The sequence below is a fragment of the Anabas testudineus genome, chromosome 12 (assembly GCF_900324465.2).
Source record: "Anabas testudineus chromosome 12, fAnaTes1.2, whole genome shotgun sequence".
NCBI classification, from domain to species: Eukaryota; Metazoa; Chordata; class Actinopteri; order Anabantiformes; family Anabantidae; genus Anabas; species Anabas testudineus.
The window spans coordinates 1,217,178-1,235,887 of record NC_046621.1 but is presented as its reverse complement, the minus strand read 5'-3'; the positions used below and the strand labels follow the sequence as shown (position 1 = coordinate 1,235,887).

Here is an 18,710-nt window from a genome sequence, read left to right as displayed (position 1 = left end):
TCCTTCTCCACCTAACTCTATCATGAACATCTTCTACCCTAACACTAGCCAACCTCATGTCCTCTGTTAAGACATCCATATATCTCCTCTTTGGTCGTCCTCTTGTCCTCCTGCCTGGCAGCTCCATCTCCAACATCCTTCTACCAATATACTCACTATCCCTCCTCTGAACATGTCCGAACCATCTCAGTCTGGCCTCTCTGACTTTGTTACTAACTCAGACAACGTGAGCCGTCCCTCTGATGTACTCGTTCCTTATTCTGTCTAACCTGGTCACTCCTAAGGAGAACCTCAACATCTTCATCTCTGCTACCTCCATCTCAGCCTCTTGTCTCTTTCTCACTGCTACCGTCTCTAACCCATAGAGCAGAGCTGGTCTCACCACTGTCTTGTAGACCTTTCCTTTGAGTCTTGCTGACACTCTTCTGTCACACAACACTCCTGACACTTTCCTCCACCCGCTCCAACCTGCCTGCACTCTCCTCTTCACCTCTTTTCCACACTCTCCATCACACTGAACTGTTGACCCCAAGTACTTAAACTCCTGCACCTTCTTCACCTCAGCCCCCTGTAACCTAACGCTTCTACCTTGATCCCTCTCGTTCAGACACATGTATTCTGTCTTACTACCACTGACCTTCATGCCTCTTCTTTCCAGAGCAAACCTCCACCTTTCCAGCTGTTCCTCCACCTGCTCTCTACTCTCACTGCAAATCACAATGTCATCCGCAAACATCATTGTGCAGGGAGATTCCTGTCTGACCTCATCTGTCAGCCTGTCCATCAACATAGCAAACAAGAAGGGACTCAAAGCTGATCCTTGGTGTAGTCCCACCTCCACCTTGAACTCCTCTGTCTGACCTACAGCACATCTCACCACCGTCATACTTCTCTCATACATGTCCTGAACTAGTCTGACGTACTTCTCTGCCACTCCCGACGACCTCATACAGTACCACAGCTCCTCCCTCGGCACCCTGTCATACGCCTTCTCTAAATCTACAAAGACACAATGCAGCTCCTTCTGACCATCTCTGTACTTTTCCATCAACATTCTCAAAGCAAAAATGGCATCAGTGGTGCTCTTACGGGGCATGAAACCATACTGCTGCTCACAAATCTCCACCTTCTTCCTAAGCCTGGCTTCCACTACTCTTTCCCACAGCTTCATTGTGTGGCTCATCAACTTTATTCCTCTGTAGTTGCTGCAGTTCTGCGTGTCACCCTTGTTCTTAAAGATCGGAACCAGAACACTTCTCCTCCATTCCTCAGGCATCTTCTCACTCTCTAGAATCCTATTGAACAAACTGGTTAGAAACTCCACTGCTGTCTCTCCTAAGCACTTCCACACCTCCACAGGTACGTCATCAGGACCAACAGCCTTTCCACTCTTCATCCTTTTCAGAGCCTTCCTAACCTCATCCTTTCCAATCTCTGCTATTTCCTGCTCCACAACATCCACATCTTCCTCCCTTCTTTCATTTTCCTTATTCATCAGATCCTCAAAATACTCCTTCCATCTTTTCTGCACACTCTCCTGGGTTGTTAGTACCTTTCCATCTCTGTCCTTAATCACCCTTACCTGTTGCACATCCTTCCCATCTCTATCTCTCTGTCTGGCTAGCCTGTACAAGTCCTTCTCTCCTTCCTTTGTGTCTAACCTGTCATACAGCTCATCGTAAGCTTTCTGTTTGGCCTTTGCCACCTCCCTCTTCACTCTACGCTGCGCTTCCTTGTACTCCTGTCTACTTTCCTCAGTCCTTTCTACATCCCACTTCCTTCTAGCTAACCTCTTCTTCTGGATGCATTCCTGTACTTCCTCATTCCACCACCAAGTGTCTTTACCTTCTTTCCTCTTTCCAGATGACACACCTAGCACCTTCCTACCTGTTTCCCTGATAACTTCTGCTGTGGTTTCCCAGTCATCTGGAAGCTCATCCTGACCACCGAGAACCTGTCTCAACTTCTGTCTGAATTCCTCACAAGTTTCTTCATTCTTTAGCTTCCACCACTTGGTCTTCTTCTCTGACTTCCCTCTCTTCTTCTTCCTGACCTCCAGAGTCATCTTATACACCACCATGCGGTGCTGTCTGGCTACACTCTCTCCTACCACCACTTTGCAGTCACTAACCTCTCTCAAATGACCTCGTCTACATAGGATGAAGTCCACCTGTGTACTCCTACCTCCACTTCTGTATGTCACTCTAATGTTCTATATGTTTTATATGTTTTATATGTTCTATATGTTTTATATGTTCTATATGTTTTATATGTTTTATATGTTCTATATGTTTTATATGTTTTATATGTTCTATATGTTTTATATGTTCTATATGTTTTATATGTTTTATATGTTCTATATGTTTTATATGTTCTATATGTTCTATATGTTTTATATGTTTTATATGTTCTATATGTTTTATATGTTTTATATGTTCTATATGTTTTATATGTTTATATGTTCTATATGTTTTATATGTTTTATATGTTCTATATGTTTTATATGTTCTATATGTTCTATATGTTTTATATGTTTTATATGTTTTATATGTTTTATATGTTTTATATGTTTTATATGTTCTATATGTTTTATATGTTTTATATGTTCTATATGTTTTATATGTTTTATATGTTTTATATGTTCTATATGTTCTATATGTTTTATATGTTTTATATGTTTTATATGTTTTATATGTTCTATATGTTTTATATGTTCTATATGTTTTATATGTTTTATATGTTCTATATGTTTTATATGTTTTATATGTTCTATATGTTCTATATGTTTTATATGTTTTATATGTTTTATATGTTCTATATGTTCTATATGTTCTATATGTTTTATATGTTCTATATGTTTTATATGTTCTATATGTTCTATATGTTTTATATGTTTTATATGTTCTATATGTTCTATATGTTTTATATGTTCTATATGTTCTATATGTTTTATATGTTCTATATGTTTTATATGTTCTATATGTTCTATATGTTTTATATGTTTTATATGTTCTATATGTTTTATATGTTTTATATGTTCTGTCGACACATTTCACACTTTGTTTTTACAAAGAAAGTACTTCACTACAAGTATCAGTACTGCTTCAAACAATATATCATCCAATTAGATTTATTTATTTCTTAGAACTAATTTGGCCCAGTTCAGTTCATTAAGGTACATTTTAAACTAAATGTCTATGTGTAGTTAGAGATTAGAGAAGTAGCTCCTGATTAGAAATTAATTAATAGTAATTAATATTACTAGTGGGCAACACAAAGTGTTGAGTGACCGATGACATTTCTGCACAGACAGGTCTTTGTAATGCATAAAAGCAATAATTATACAATTATACAGTAATATTATATTCAGAATAATACTACAGATAATCCAAAAACTAACTTTACATTCAGTCATTTAGCAGACGCTTTTATCAAAAGCGACTTACAAGGTAAAAGTCAAAATATCAAACCCGAGGAGAATTTAAAATTAATAATTATCATATTAAAACATTGTTGTTGCAATACCCAGCTCAGTCTGTGGGTGGCAGCATAGGCCCACCTGCAGCTCAGGTAAGTTTCCTGTTGATTCTCTGACTGTGTAATGAGCACCTGTGAGTTCAGGAGTGAAACCACAACTGTAAAATAGACCACTGCCAGTCTGAAGTGTGTTCCTGCAGCTGTCTGTTACACTTCATAAGTCCTGTGGTTATAAACTAGATGTGTAATTTTTATTTTCACACCTATTTGGACCATTGAGACTCTTCACTTTAGAATCTTAAAAATGTAAATGTACATATTCGAGTAAGTTCCAGGTTCCAGTTCTACAAATATAGTTATCAAATTAAAATAGAATATTTGACACATATTTAAAAGGAGCTGCTGTCAAACCAACACGTCCTTAAACACAAACCTGCATCCTACTCTCAACACCCACAACCCCCCCCCCAACACAACATGTGCATTGAACAATCATCATCATACTATGTCGTCAAGTCAAATCCCTCCGTACAATTGTAAAATATAGTAATAAAAACTACAACTACTATATCATTATTATTGTTATGTAGTGGTGGTTGTGTTGGTAGGTTTGTATTCTTAGAAGTTAATTAACAAACAAAAAAAAAAACGATGCAGCAAGTTGTAATTTTCATACTCAAGTAAAGAAGTACATGTACTTAGTTACATCCCACCCCAGGTAAAACTGGGAGTAAGTATCTAAAGCTCAGTATTAGTGAATAATATGAATAAAAACAGCACAAGTATTAAAAACTATTTATTTTAACATCTGATCTCACAGTGACACATCAACAAAAATCTATCATAGACAGAAAATTAAATAGATCCAAACTATACATCAGTTAAACACATAAATCATAATATTGCACTTATAACTCTTATATTTGATTCCAGATTCTGATTTAAGCTCCACAGCAGCGACTGTGTCTAATAAACAATTAGCTTTGATCCTATTAGGATAAGATGAGAACATTTTGTGTTCCAAAAATAAAACACAGTCTTTTCACAGTGAACATCAGCAGCGTCGTCACTGGCAGTGGGAGTAATACTGAGGATAAGTCGGACAGGATCCCATGAGCGGAGTCGTGGTGGACGGCAGCATGACTCCTGGGAGGCTGTACTGGTAGAAAGAGTCCAGGGGCAGCGTGGAGACACTGGGCAGAGGGGAGCTGTACTGCAGGCTGTGAGGGTGGAGGTAGGAAGCAGCCGCCGGACCCTCCTGTGCTGCTGCTGAGTGGTATCGGGGGTAGGGGCTCGGCCTGTACGCCTGCAGCTTGGGGTAATGCATGAACTGAGAGGCGACGTTGGCCTGACAGGCGTGAGCCAGGGCGTCCTGCACCGTCCTCTTCAGCTTCATCCGCCTGTTCTGAAACCAGTTTCTGATCTGAGACAGAAAAATGAACAATATTAAGTTCAGATAAGAGATTATTATGTAGAAAACAGAAAACACTGCACCAAGTCTCCAGCACATCCTAACGATTCTCAATGGGGTTCAGGTCTGGACTGTGGTGGAACAATCCATGTGTGAAAATGATGAGTCCTGCTCCCTGAACCACTGAATGCTGACATTACAGGACATTGATTAATAACCTGGTCCTTCAGTATATTCAGTAGTCAGCTGACCTCGACCTGAACAACTGCAGCAGCCCCAGATCATAGCACTGCCCCCACAGGCTCGTCCAGTAGACACGGTGTATATTAATAATAAATGTCTTCTTAATGACCGTTACCTGTTTGTCAGACAGGTTGAGCTGTTTGCACAGATCTGCTTTGTCCTGTGTCCCCAGGTAAGCGTTTCTCTTGAAGGCCGCCTCCAGGCTGCTGATCTGCTCCGCAGTGAAGGCCGTACGAGGTCTCCTGCCCGACGGAGGGGATGGAGGGAAGGGCGGCGGCGATGAGGTGGGGGTGCAGTCGGCAGTTGGGGTGGGGGGTGAAAGGGAATGACCCCCTTCACTCTCGTACCCAGAGGTCTCCTCCTCTGTCCCGCTGCTGAATCCGACCTCTGGAAGAAACAAAGACAAAATCACTTAAAATGATTGTTTTTCTTCCACATTCAAGGGTAAAAGTACTAATAATAGTAGTAATACTACACTGTGAAAATACTCCAGTACTAATACTACACTGTGACAATACTCCAGTACTAATACTACACTGTGACAATACTCCAGTACTAATACTACACTGTGACAATACTCCAGTACTAATACTACACTGTGACAATACTAGTACTAATACTACACTGTGATAATACTTGTACTAGTACAAGTCCAGCATTGACAATGTAACTGAAAGTAAAAGTACTCGGTCTTAGAAAAGATCAGTGTGACTCTCATTATACATGAATATATTATATTATTATTATTATTATTATTATTATTATTATTATTAATGGAGCTCATTTTAAAACTGAATCATGGATTAATCTGCTGATAATCGTAAATAAAAAGATCCTCAAAACTTCACTCGTAGAGTAAATTAAGGTACTGTACTTTAAAAGTACTTGAAGTAGAGCTACGGTGAGAAAAACCTGATAAAAGGTACTTTACCTAAGGAGTAAGTAAAAAATACCACTAATAATAAGTAAAAGTACTAGATTAAATGTACTTCGTTACTTTTAACCACTCTACATCTGAGCCCAGTCCCAGTGGTCTGTAGTGGTTCAGTACAGGACAGGGATCAGGGATCAGGGATCAGGGATCAGGGATCAGGGATCAGGACCGTACCTTGATGACTGTGAGGGGTCTGGAGCTGCACAGAGCTCAGCCTGTACACATCGTGTCCTCCTCTGCGCTCCTGTCCAGGTCCAGGTTCTGGTTCTGGTTCTGGTTCTGGTTCTGGCCTCTGTCTGCAGTAGAAACCCGGCAGACTCTCGGGCTGCGTGCTGCAGCTCTGGGATCCAGAGTCCAGGCTGCTCTGAGCCATCCACTCGATGGAGAACCGCGCTCTCATGTCTCGACGTGCAGCTGAAGGTTCCTCAGGTCGGTCTTAGTCCAAACTGCCCCCGGTCCGCGGCCGGGCCGCTTTTAAAGGGGGCGTCCCGGTCCCTCAGCCCCGGAGATCAAAGCTCACTTCCTCCACCCCCCCACCCAGTTTTCACAACTGGAGTAATTAAGACGTCTCATTCAGTCTCAATGAGGCTGTTACAGGGCGGCTCCAGTGAGTCTGGACCCCCCCACCCCCCCACCCTGCTCCTTCCTGCCTCCAGAAACAGATCATAGACTCACCTCAGCTCACCTGTCCGCAGCCCCCCCCCCAACCATCCTACTGTAAACAGGAGCAACTAGAAGTACTTGTACTTTATTTGACATGTTTCCGTGTACTTGTACTCCACTACAGTTCAGAGGGAAAACTGTACTGTTTGCAGTACTACATTTACAGTACAGAGTACTCTATGGAAGTACATCACATACTGTGATACAGTTGTATTTAGAACTGTATTTATCTGTTTTTATTTTACATCAGCAGTTTGTAATATTTATTATTTATTATTAGAATTACATGTAGAAACTTCATGTATTTAATAAATGTTAAATAAATACTAGAATAAAACTTCTCTTAATAAGTTAAACATGTACTTCTGGTGGTGGATAGTAACAAAGTACATTTACACAAGTGCAGTATTTAATGACAGTTATCAAACAGATGTTTACACGTATTAAAATTCATATAAACTAATAATATGTTTGAAGCTAAAACACTTAAACACTAAATGACTTGAAAATATTACAATGCAGTTAGAAGAGTATTTACATGTTAAGACATGGTAAAGAAACTAAGTACATCTCATCAGAGTACTTTTCATGTACCTTTATTTACAATAGACCATTTTTACCATTATATTACTACTTTAACTTTGTAGTACTTTGTAGTATTTATCTTCACGTTGTGTGAATCTTAAAGTATATTTGTAGCAGCAGATTGTTGGTTATTTACTTTGAATGCACATTTATTTAAAGCACATTTATTTAAAGCACATTTATTTAAAGCACATTTACTTGAGTAGTTTTACTTGAGTAGTCGTATATTCATCTTGAATTATCTGCATTTGAAGCTTGAGGCCTTCGGTTCATTGTGACCAACACAACGAGCGGTGAGTGAATTAATGTGACGACAGGATAATCCCGGATCATCCTCAGATTAAAGACGTCCACTGATCTTAAACCCAGTGATGGTTTTAAAGATGTGTGACCGTCCGGCTTCAGATTTACCTGACAAAAAAGATCCTTCAGTGATGTTTCTGATTACTAATCACAGTAAATGTGAAGTGTGATGAAGTAATGAACAGTAAACGTGCTTTTTAAAGTACACACGTAGCAGTACTTTGATCATCTGTAGTGAAACAGCAGTACTACAGAGATACATTTAAATACTATGGTCTCATTTACTGCATCATCAAATGTTCACTAAGATAAATGTAGTGACTCCAAAATACTTAATGCGAGTACTCTACAGTACTTTAAATGTATTTAACACTTCAGTAAACTTGTGGATAGAACCTGAGAAAAACCACAGGACAAAAGTACTAAACATTACTGCAAAAGAGTGACAGAGGAAGTACTCAGATGTAAAAATATTCATTCTGAAGTACTGTTCAGTAATTTATCAGATACTAGAACTGGGGGGGGGGGGGTGTTAGGATTAAATCTGTTTTCCTGTTAAACTCTTTCTACAGACATGAAGAAACCTGGGAGCTCTGATTTTCCCTGGGGAGGGGCTGACACCCCCACAGCAGACAGTCACAGGTTTTATGGAGGTGTCCCCCCCCCGTCTCATCTTGGGTGCGTTGTTATCAAAGCACTCGGCGCCTTTGAAGTGTCCCAGGATCCGTAATGAGCCATTAGCCCCGCGCCTCTCCGCTCCACGCTGCGCGCTCCACGCTGCGCGCACAGACGGCGCGTCTGGAGGCGCGACGGGAGCGCGCACGGATCCGTTCGTGATTGAGCTCATTAATCCTTAAAACCCACACAGACCGAGTCCCCGTGATGCATTTACACACAAAGCAGCGCCGGACCCGTTCCTCCGGGTCCCGGGTCCATCAGGACCAGTTCACAGGCGGGGTCCGCGTCCAGGTCCTTATCAGGGTCTTAACTCGATCACAAAACCCCAAGAGACAAGACGGTGATTCAAGGCGCCACAGAATAAAAGATTATCAGCACAAAGCTAAAAGTATTTTTACTCCAACACTGAAGTACAAAGTACTAATGTCTTTAAATACTAGTATTAATACTGATGTTTTACTGTGAATGAACCATCATCAGAACACGAAGGGTTAAAACCAGCTGCACCTTTATCTTAGAGTTCATTTATCTCAATCAAGTCATTATTCAAGTACTTTTACTTCCTCAGTACTTTTACTTCAGTGTCTGATGCAGGATTTATGTGTAATACAGTATTTATACACTGTGGTAATGAAAGTACTATATTTACTTTGACAAGTCTATGGATGGACAGTATTTTTATTAACTAGTAGTAACTTTAGTAACTAAGTACCTCTAATGAAGTACTTGAACTTTGTACGTTTCACATTGCTACTCCCTCCACCTCTGCTTTACAGTACTTTTGTAGTATTTAGTGAGATTTCTCTATTTACAGTGAACTCGTAGCAGCCTGACGGTCGGTTCAGTACTCGTGTACTCAGTGCTCTGAGTACTCATGTACTCAGTGCTCTGAGTGAATACATGAATACTGCATTCTTTCCTGCAGCACACGTGTCTGTGTACAGTTACTGCTCCTCTGCAGTACCAGCCTCTTTCACACCAAACTTCAGTTAATACAGACTCACAGAGATCTGGTGTCTCTGGATCCTCGTCTGCTTCACATCAAAGAGCTGCAGGTCACAGATCCGGATGGAGATGATAAGGTGGAGCAGGCGGACGCTGATACTCATCCACCCCATGATGCAACATACAGACACAGACATGAAGACAGACGGGGGTGAAGGAGAGAAAACGAATGATCGACACTCTTTGAACTTTAACTGGATCAATCAGCTGTTTCTGATTTTGTTTTCTTTGTTCAGATTCTTGAACTTTTCCATTTTAAGCTGCTTCAACAGGGAAATAAATGAATGTTGCTTCTCACACTGTCGTCTTCTTTAGTTCTTGTGTAGTTCAGTGACTTGTTCCTAACAATAATGTGACTTTTAAAGATCTCACAAACAGAGTCCATTAAATAAATGAGACCAAGTAGAATCTCACATTGAATCATTCACTATCTGTCCTGAGAGAAACACCTCACTGATCCCCCGTTTGATGAGCCTGCTCGTCCACTGGGACCAGTCCTACTGGCCCCATCGGAGCCCCAGGGGCCTTTGATGAGGTTGATAGGGATCAATGGGACATGGGAAGAGGCCTTAACTGACTGTTACAGACGGGGCGGGCAACTGCTGGAGACTGCCGGCCGTGGAGATCAATGATTATTGGGCGTCATCACTGCCTTGATGTGGATACAAGAATCCATCCAGAGACAGTCGCATTGCAGGCTGATTGTTTGGTGCCTGAAGATCAGGAGATAGAAGTCACAGGGGCCACCTCACATAGATAGTCAGTCAGTAAAAAACACAATTAGAGGCTCAATTAGACACAAAAGCTAAATAAACAGTCAACAGGTGGAGTTCTGTATATTTGAAATGAGGCTGAAGGTGACGGATGTGAAAACAGTCAGTTCAGAGTTAACAGTTCTGAGTTTTGATCTTTTTTTTTTCTGGATTATTGACTCAGTCTATCAGCAGCAGAGTCGACTGATGTGTGAGCTCCTTCTGCCGGGACGTGTGTCTCCCTCCGGTCTCCTGTCACGGCCTGAGGGGGGTGCAGCGGTGGAGGGGGGGTGTTTGTGTCCATAACAGAGCAGCAAACAGGCCCATTAGACATGAAAGGGTCTGAATGGAGCCAATCAAAAACGGGCCCAGCGGGACACCGTGAGCCCACAGACAGCGGTAGCCTGGGACTGGGGCCGAGGACCCATCGTCACGGAGAAGGAGCATTTACACACAGAAGACAGAAAGTGTCCTCTAAATAAATAAACAGATGAATGATGAATATGTTTTCTCTGCATGAAGCAGCAGCTGCAGAGTGAATAATACTAAAGGACCTTGAAACAGGACTGAAGTACAGTAAATGTACTCAGTTACTCCTGGAAATGAAGTAGCTTCACTTGGAGCTGATACATGCTGCTGTACATGCTTTTATTTTGGAGATGGTGATATTGTAAATAGATTATTTAAATATCATACACAGTATAATCTATAATCGATTTCTTGTTGTATTAACACTTTTTAAATAACAGAATTCAGGAGAGCTTCATACGTTTCCCGTGTGTGATGGTGTGAACTCGCAGGCGTTTCCTTCACCTCCTCCTAACAGCCTCATTAACCTCTAAATGCTGGTTTAACATCAAAGGCCGTGTCAGTGCTCACACCTCCGTCTCCTCTGTCTCTCATACAGCAACGTTTTCTACTTTTTTCTTTTTAGCTCGAGTCAGACGAGCTGCAAAATGTAAAAAAGTAAAAACGACTCTACGCAGCGTTTAAAGCTGCATTAAAAGCAGCTCAGAGAAAACAGAACTCCGAGATCCTACATCTCCATTAACACGTCTCTGTTTTTGACGCCGTATGTGTGAATCAAACGTTTCTGAGGGAGACGGAGACGCGACAGAGACGTCGTCCTGCACCGAGGAGCCCACGAGTCTGAGCGACTGTGAGAACACAGAACACAGGGTGAAGTCTGTGGACATGGAAATTCAACACTGAGGATTTGACTTTTTAAGTTTAGTCTGTTTTGATTTTTTTAAAACTTTTCTAGAACGTTATTTAATATTTGACTTTAGTTTGAATCTAAACCATCTGTCTGACTTCAGTGTTTCAACAGGGAGTCGTTCATAATCTACATCTACATATGATATAACACATCTGAGTTTGGCTGGAGGTGACACAGATGTGTTTTTAAACGGAACCGGTGTAAAAGACGCAGAGATATCGCAGCGTCTGAGCTCTGCACAGCCGTGTGGTTTTCTTTACAGTAGATAGTCAGATAGTAGAATACAGGTCAGTGGTGCACAGGTGTGCATGTGGGAGCTGCAGCATGTGACGTGAGAGACAAACAACAACAACACGCGCTGTCTGGTTTTCTAATATAATAATAATGTGGAGATGTGAATATTTAGCCACTGAATTGCTGAACTACTGTTTGCTGTGTTTTATTGATCATCGCTCTGACACTGAATAATACATAATAATAAATAATAACTCTTCTCGATTAGCCGACAATAAAACAACTATAGAATTTATTCATCTTTTATTTAAAAATATCAGCAGATAAATAGTTCAGCAGATGAATGCATCACTCATATTGGAGGTAACAGCACGGTAGATTTTTACCTCCACTACTACAGCGCACAGACTGAAGCGACTGTCCAGCCGTCTCTTCTAACCTCCTGTCTCCACGTTACAACCTGCAGGTCGGACTCGGTTCAGCGTCATGCGTTTCTCTCTGAAGGTGGAACGTACTCGAGACCAAGGTGAGCAAAGATCTCCTCCTCGGACGTCGCTTTCAGGTATCGACTCTGTAAGAGAATAATTCCTTTATGTTCATGTGTTCTTGTTTTCATGAGGGACAGTTTTACAGTTTTTTTTGTGCAGTGACAATAAACAGAATAAATCATCTCAAGTCTCTTTACAGTGTTTAAGGTTTAAGACCTTACAGAATATAACTATAAAGAATTAAACAGAAAACCCAACAACCCTACAACCTAATTAAAATCCATGCCACCGTTTTAAAATGCACGTATCTACCTGTTTATTGTCGTACAGGGCGTGACTGCTCAGGGACATGGTCTTCTCGTAGCCTGCCCAGCGCCGCAGCTCTCTCTCAAACAGCTGGAAACACATGAACTCACTATGAACATCATTCGCAGTGAAGGCAGCAGGCGGCTGTTTGAGTCTAAAACAGGAGCTTTACCTTGGATCCTGTCCAGCCCAGCAGAGCGAACGCGAACTGGCTGATCGGAGAAACCACCAGGTCCACTCTCACGGCTCTCCACGGTTTGGGTTCTTCGTCAGCCTGACTCAGCGCTGGCTGCCGGCCGCATGCGTCCTCGGATGCTCTGAGACGTGTCACACCGTCCGTTCGTGTCTCTGGTTGTTTTGTTTCCCGTCTCTCGTCCTCGGCCAGTTTGAAGATAGAGAAACACCTCTCGAAGCGGTCCATGTTGGAAGCAGGACGAGCGGGACCGTCCTTCGACTCCAGGTACGAGTTTCTTGTGGTTTTCTGATACAACAGGAAACCCTGCAGATAAAGAGAGATGGAGAGAGATGGAGAGAGATGGAGAGAGATGGAGAGAGATGGAGAGAGATGGAGAGAGATGGAGAGTTCAGTTCACAAAACAAGGTACAAATAAAAAGGGACATTTGTGCATCTTGTCTGTCTCGCGTCCTTTTACCTGCGACTCCAACCAGGAGACCACTTTAGGCATCAGTCCCTCCTCTCTGCCCTCCTCTGGGTGAGTTATCAGGAAGTCAACATCATGACCCGTCAGCTTCCCTCTAATATAAAAGATCAGTTCATTCTTCTATGAAATGAAGATTATTAAATATCAGTAAACAGTAGAGTGACTGCTTCATTTGTACCTCTGCAGTATAAAAACCAGGGATCAGATCACTAAAGTGAGGTCCAACTGAGTTACAGATTAGAACAGTGGTAAAACCTCGATGCTGTTGTCAACACGTTTGATTCTCATATTTGTTCCACATGTTCCTCATAAATAAAGTTTCATCGAGAAGAGAAACAATTAATAAACCGTTTGTTCTTTTACCTCCTGAATCCTCCCGTCAGAGTTACCTGAGCGCCAGGTAACACGGACGTGACAGCTGTCTCCACGATCTCCCCGATGGCGTCTGCCTCGGCTTTAGTGACCGGCCGGTTGACGCCATCGTAGTGCTCCAGACCTGAGAGACGTCGAGGCGTTTATTCACAGACCAGATGAAGTACAGGATGGACGTGGACGTGAGTCTGAGACACACACACCTGCTTGTTGAGCTCGATTCAGTGTGTGTCCTGAAGCCCGTAACTGGTGAAGAGTGTTTATCCCGTGTCGGATCCACCAAGCTGCTGTTTTTGGTCCAACTCCAAAAATGCCTGTTAAAACCTGAAACCCAGAGCAGAGCAGTGACCATGAAACTGTTTTCTTGTTCTGTTTATGCTGAGTGACGACAGCAGACAGACCTTGAGGGCTTTGAACCGCTCAGACTGTTTGGTAGATTCAGCTTCACTTGACGATCCCGTCTCCAAAACGTCCTACGAGCACAGAACAAAAATGGGATTTTTATTTTATTTGATCTTTGTTGAGTAAGATTCTCGAGACACGTTTGACTCACCTGGATGACTCTCAGAGAGTGTTCTCCGAGGCAGGGCAGCCCTCGCAGCTGCGTCAGGCTCGTCACCGGTTTGGGGAGCGCCTTCAGCACGGCGGCGGCTCGTCGGAACGCGACGCCTCGACCGTCCTCGTCCTCCAGCTCAGCGTTTTCAGCCAGAAGAGACAAAGCATCCTAACACAGAAGATGCATTTCTTACAAATCCCACTCTGTTTCATGTCTCTATCATGATACCGTTCACCTTTCTGCACGCACACACCTGCACTTTAAAGACATTGATTTCCCAGAATGACGGATTTGTAACGTAAAAGTACAAAAGTCTTGTTCATTAATTAGCTAAGTGCTTTAAGTAGGTGTAAATAGGTGGGACGTACAGTGAGGACGGCGTTGTGGTTCTCCAGAGTGGTTCTTCTCTGACAGGCGTAGTTGGGCACTGAGAACACCATCGCCTCTGCTTCATTAATCTGCTGCTCCTGAAAGACAAAGTTTAGACACTCAGCTGTCATTTTATTAGGTAGTAGAAATGTAAACTAATGCAGTTCAACTATAACTGTGACCTTTGAGGATGTGATGTGTGTAGAACCGTGACCTGTTCTCACCTGCAGCTTGTGTCTGTCCAGTATCTGAACCGGACGTCCCGCTCGCATGCTCTCCGTGTACCAGCTGATGTCCAGAAGGTGAACAGCTGCTCGACCCCCGTCCTGCGAGTTCAGCCACGACCTGACCTCGTTGCCAGAGTTGTTTTCAGAAACGATGTGTGTGACTCGTTCACTGTGACGAGATGACATTAAACACAACACTCGCTGTAATGACACACAGACTCCTGATGCACGTACCTGTGGCTGCAGGTGAGACGTTACACAAACTTTTAATGTAACACTCAATCATGTAAGAGGAGCTGAGCACTGAAAAACAAGACACCTGAAGACATCACACGCTGGTCTTCAGAACCGCAGTGATTATTTCCTACATCATTGAAAGGTATCTGAAGGAGATCTGAGCTTTGAACCAAGGATTTAACATGTTTGTGACACTAATAGTTCAGAATCTGAAATTTTACAAACACATCTTCACGTGTTTCAGGTTATTTTCAGATTTACATGAAAATAATTTGAAATTCTCAAAGTGGTCTCAGACCCATTATACAAATAAAATACTGTATTAATATATGATTTCTTCAGCAGTGATCATTTAACTGTAGTATTGCAAACTGAATTTTTCATTTGAACCAAGACATCAACATTGACTCGTGTTGTTTTTGATGTATTTGCTTCATTTAGCAGGTTTTCCCATCGTACCTGAACGCCTCCTCCACCTGAAATCCTTTCTTCCGACCGAGCTGAGACAGAAAAGTTCTGCGACTCGATCCCATTTTTCTTTCCAGCAGGAATAAAACAACCTGAGGGAACTTTGTTGGGACGTTGTCTCCACTGGAGTCTGTCCCAGTGCTCCCAGCAAGAGAGGAGACGAGTTTCCTCCGCTTTAATGGCTCCATGTTCGGACTGTGGTTCAGTAAAAGACGTTTCCACCTGGAACTAAATATTATTTTGAACGTTGGCTCATTTCTAATAAAGATGCTGCAGAGAGTTCAGTAAGTGTCATCACAGGTTTTAGTCTCTGAAGTGAAAAGCAGCAAACTTCTGGGTCACCGGATGCAGCTGTGTGAAGGTGCGCCATCAAAATAGTTCCGACTGGAAACGAAGCACCGTGTGCTACGGTATGGAAGCCCACAGCTGCCATTAAAAACAAAAACGCTGGTGTTAAGTTATCATTATAACATTAAAGTGGGACAGATTTGTCATCATTTTCATTTAGAATTTATTACTAATAATGTTGACTTCGTTCAGACTTTTATGTCGACATCATAGCTCCTACGTTTGACTTGTTACTTCCTAATTTTAACAAAAGACCAACAGGCACAGTGTGACATACAACACCTGCAGCTATTGTTTTTGATGTAATGATGCACACAGTGGCAAATAAATATGCTTTATCGCGTCACTATCTCTATCTTTAAAGCAGCAGTCGCTCTGGATTCATACACTCTGGCCAACAACCCTTCGCCGCTGCTCTCACTTGTGTCATTTGTTTCTATTATGTTAAACATTAGAGAAGTTATGTCAGAACGATGTGACCTATGATGCCACTGTTGCAAATACTGTGAGACTTTACAGTTCAGATCAGACTTTACTTTGGTCTATGGTTAAACTATGCCGACATCTCTGGTGCAGTGCTTAACATGCGGAAAGGTACATAATACAGTAAAATATCAATGGACTTGATAATGTTTTAGTAAAACCTGGATTAAACAATTATATTCTGGGATTAATAAAGTGTTTTGAATCTTAAATCTGGATTACATGGAGGAATGAAGTGGTATCATTAGTGAATCTCATTCATTGCATTCACTATGTTGTACTTGCAGTAAAAGTTGCATTTTATGGACATTTTACACCACAGTGAATGTAAAAAAGTTTAAGGGACAGGAAAAGTGTTTACTGTGTTCACTTTATGGACGAACACAGAATTAATGATGAAATTTGTTTTCATCATCAATTCTTGTTTTGAGTGACACATCCTGTTCTAGAGATGTACAACAAAAACAGTGAAACCCGACTGTAGAAATATGTTTTTAAAGCTACTTTAAGAAGTGCCGGCTTCAAGTTTTGCATAATGAGGAATATGTACTAAAAGCATAAGAGTAAATGTTTCACATTTCCCTTTTCTTAATATGAGCTTGTTGGACGTTTGTACAGTGGAAATATTACACAAAGCAATGATTTCAAAATAATTTGCACTACCTCTCAGTGACTGACGTTTGTCTCGTGACTTTAAAGTTTTAAACTTGCTGAGCTTTTTTTTTTTTGACCTCATGTTTTTGTGTCCTTGTCACACAACTGAAAAGAACACGACACGCTATTTAAAGGTCTGCTTCCATCACCAGCTCTATCAGACCTCTGCACTCATCAGTGTTGTTGTTTCCGGAGCTGTCAGATGTGGCAGGTTTGTAAAGGTGTAGAGTGTAAACAGGGAAGGTGCCAGTACGGTTCCTTGGGATGCACCAATACTTCACTTGGTATCTGTGAATATATTTTTTATTCTGACTCTATCTTCTCCAGGTTTATCATCACATTAATGTTCATTTTCCAGTTCATAACATGATAACTGAAGAATGTGACAATATGTTCAGGGTACTACAAGCCACAGTTTCTTACCACTTGCAGGCCCACCAGTACAAAGGAAGTTCTCAAAGATTTGGCTGATTAGATATCAGGAGTAAATGTTTATTATCGAGAAATCTCTACTTCATGTGAGACCATGGTGTGACAGATAACCACTTGAAAGCATGAGACTGTGTCCTCCACACGGAACATGGATTGCACGAAGGTTTTAGGACTAAATGTTCAAGCAATTTAGGTTTTTACTTCCCCTCACACATAAATTACATCGATAGACTGAAGATCAACGATAGTTAGAAGGATAAATTAGTGACGTTACAAAGTTATTTTCATGTTGTTTGTAAAATATAAAAGTCTGGATATTAAGTTAATACAATGAACTGTAACTTTAAAATAAAAAATGAAATAAAATGAGGTAAATATATTTTAATAAAAGAAGGTGCTCGAACAACAAGATAAAGTTAAAAATATGTCTACCAGGAAAATATGGGAAATAAAGATACTCACGGATCTCAGATCATAACCATTGATCCAGTTCTTGATGAAGAGAAGTTCTCTGTCTCCATAGGCTGCAGAAATAATTGAACATATTTTACAGGTTTGAATATCCCACTCCAAATTAAATTTATAAAATTAAAATATATGCAAATCAAACAACATCCCAACATTTTCTTTGCTGCTGCAGCTTTAGTCAGCTTTAGTTGTTCGTTGTGAACAACCACAGTCTTTGTAAAATAAATTCCTGGAAAGATCTTTCTTGCAGAATCTGAGTAAACAACTCTGAAGTTCAGAGTCGTCCATCTGAGCAGCTGCAGCCTCCAACAGGTAGCTACACCTGCTCGTTCTTCTTCACTCTTCACTCCCTGTTTCAACAAATGACGGATTTGACACAATGTTCAGGAATCTCAGCTCCTGTTGGCTGTTCACAGGTGAATATCTCAGGTTTCCTCTCCTCCACCCAGATACAAGAAACAAAAACATGCTGCCACCATCATAGTGACGCAGTGCTGCCACCTAGAGGCCCAGTGGGAAGTACAACTGTGACCGTCACTGTGACTAAATACATCAAATTAAAAATAAAATTAAATAAAATGCAGAATGATTTCATGTTGTGGTATTTAATAGCAGACACTTTATCAACTGTAACATTTGGGTAGGGAGTTAGTTCAGATTATATTTTATTATATTATGTTATATTATATTATATTATATTTACAGTATGTAATATTATATTATATTATATTATATTATATTATATTATATTTACAGTATGTAATATTATATTATATTATATTACAGTATATTATATTATATTATATTATATTATATTATATTATATTACAGTATATTATATTTAATTATATTATATTACAGTATATTATATTATATTATATTATATTATATTACAGTATATTATATTATTTTATTTTATTTTATATTATTTTATATTATATTACAGTATATTATATTATATTATTTTATATTTTATTAAATTATATTATATTATATTATATTATATTATATTATATTATATTATATTATATTATATTATATTACAGTATATTATATTATATTATATTATATTATATTATATTATATTATATTATATTTTATTTTATTATATTATATTACAGTATATTATATTATAT

General features: G+C 40.4%; 2 protein-coding genes across 4 annotated transcripts; both read right to left on the bottom strand.

Moving 5' to 3' along the window:
- Nucleotides 1–3,073: 3,073 nt before the first annotated feature.
- Nucleotides 3,074–6,623, bottom strand: ved (ventrally expressed dharma/bozozok antagonist). The gene is made up of 3 exons (XM_026354419.1): nucleotides 6,240–6,623; nucleotides 5,247–5,542; nucleotides 3,074–4,900 (listed from the first exon to the last, which is right to left on the bottom strand). Exons 1-3 carry the CDS (start codon nucleotides 6,463–6,465, stop codon nucleotides 4,544–4,546), a joined length of 879 nt encoding a protein of 292 aa, XP_026210204.1. The 5' UTR covers nucleotides 6,466–6,623; the 3' UTR covers nucleotides 3,074–4,543.
- An 888-nt stretch (nucleotides 6,624–7,511) lies between these two features.
- Nucleotides 7,512–17,607, bottom strand: polm (polymerase (DNA directed), mu). 3 transcript variants are annotated; one of them, XR_003298644.1, is made up of 13 exons: nucleotides 17,569–17,607; nucleotides 15,181–15,615; nucleotides 14,482–14,653; nucleotides 14,257–14,355; nucleotides 13,886–14,056; nucleotides 13,734–13,805; nucleotides 13,536–13,656; nucleotides 13,324–13,456; nucleotides 12,952–13,054; nucleotides 12,471–12,797; nucleotides 12,305–12,388; nucleotides 11,891–12,075; nucleotides 7,512–10,012 (listed from the first exon to the last, which is right to left on the bottom strand). XR_003298644.1 is itself a non-coding variant. In XM_026356733.1 (12 exons), the coding sequence occupies exons 2-12, from the start codon at nucleotides 15,375–15,377 to the stop codon at nucleotides 11,989–11,991; spliced, it is 1,566 nt and encodes a 521-aa protein (XP_026212518.1). In that variant the 5' UTR covers nucleotides 15,378–15,615; nucleotides 17,569–17,607; the 3' UTR covers nucleotides 11,791–11,988. The 3 variants fall into 3 exon arrangements, 2 of the variants coding, with proteins under 2 accessions (XP_026212518.1, XP_026212519.1); XM_026356733.1 differs by lacking the exon at nucleotides 7,512–10,012 and having other exon boundaries at nucleotides 11,791–12,075; XM_026356734.1 differs by lacking the exons at nucleotides 7,512–10,012; nucleotides 17,569–17,607 and having other exon boundaries at nucleotides 11,791–12,075; nucleotides 15,181–16,107.
- Nucleotides 17,608–18,710: the final 1,103 nt, after the last annotated feature.

What these genes read in the sequence shown, in the direction of transcription:
- ved (XM_026354419.1), bottom strand. Translation starts at nt 6,465, where the DNA reads ATGAGAGCGCGGTTCTCCATCGAGTGGATGGCTCAGAGCAGCCTGGAC. An exon ending in GACCCCTCACAGTCATCAAG is followed by an intron (nt 5,543 to 6,239) that starts GTACGGTCCTGA and finishes AATCATTTTAAG; the next exon opens with TGATTTTGTCTTTGTTTCTT. An exon ending in TCAACCTGTCTGACAAACAG is followed by an intron (nt 4,901 to 5,246) that starts GTAACGGTCATT and finishes TTTCTGTCTCAG; the next exon opens with ATCAGAAACTGGTTTCAGAA.
- polm (XM_026356733.1), bottom strand. Translation starts at nt 15,377, where the DNA reads ATGGAGCCATTAAAGCGGAGGAAACTCGTCTCCTCTCTTGCTGGGAGC. An exon ending in CAGGTGGAGGAGGCGTTCAG is followed by an intron (nt 14,654 to 15,180) that starts GTACGATGGGAA and finishes ATCTCGTCACAG; the next exon opens with TGAACGAGTCACACACATCG. An exon ending in CTGACGGGAGGATTCAGGAG is followed by an intron (nt 13,055 to 13,323) that starts GTAAAAGAACAA and finishes CTTTTATATTAG; the next exon opens with AGGGAAGCTGACGGGTCATG.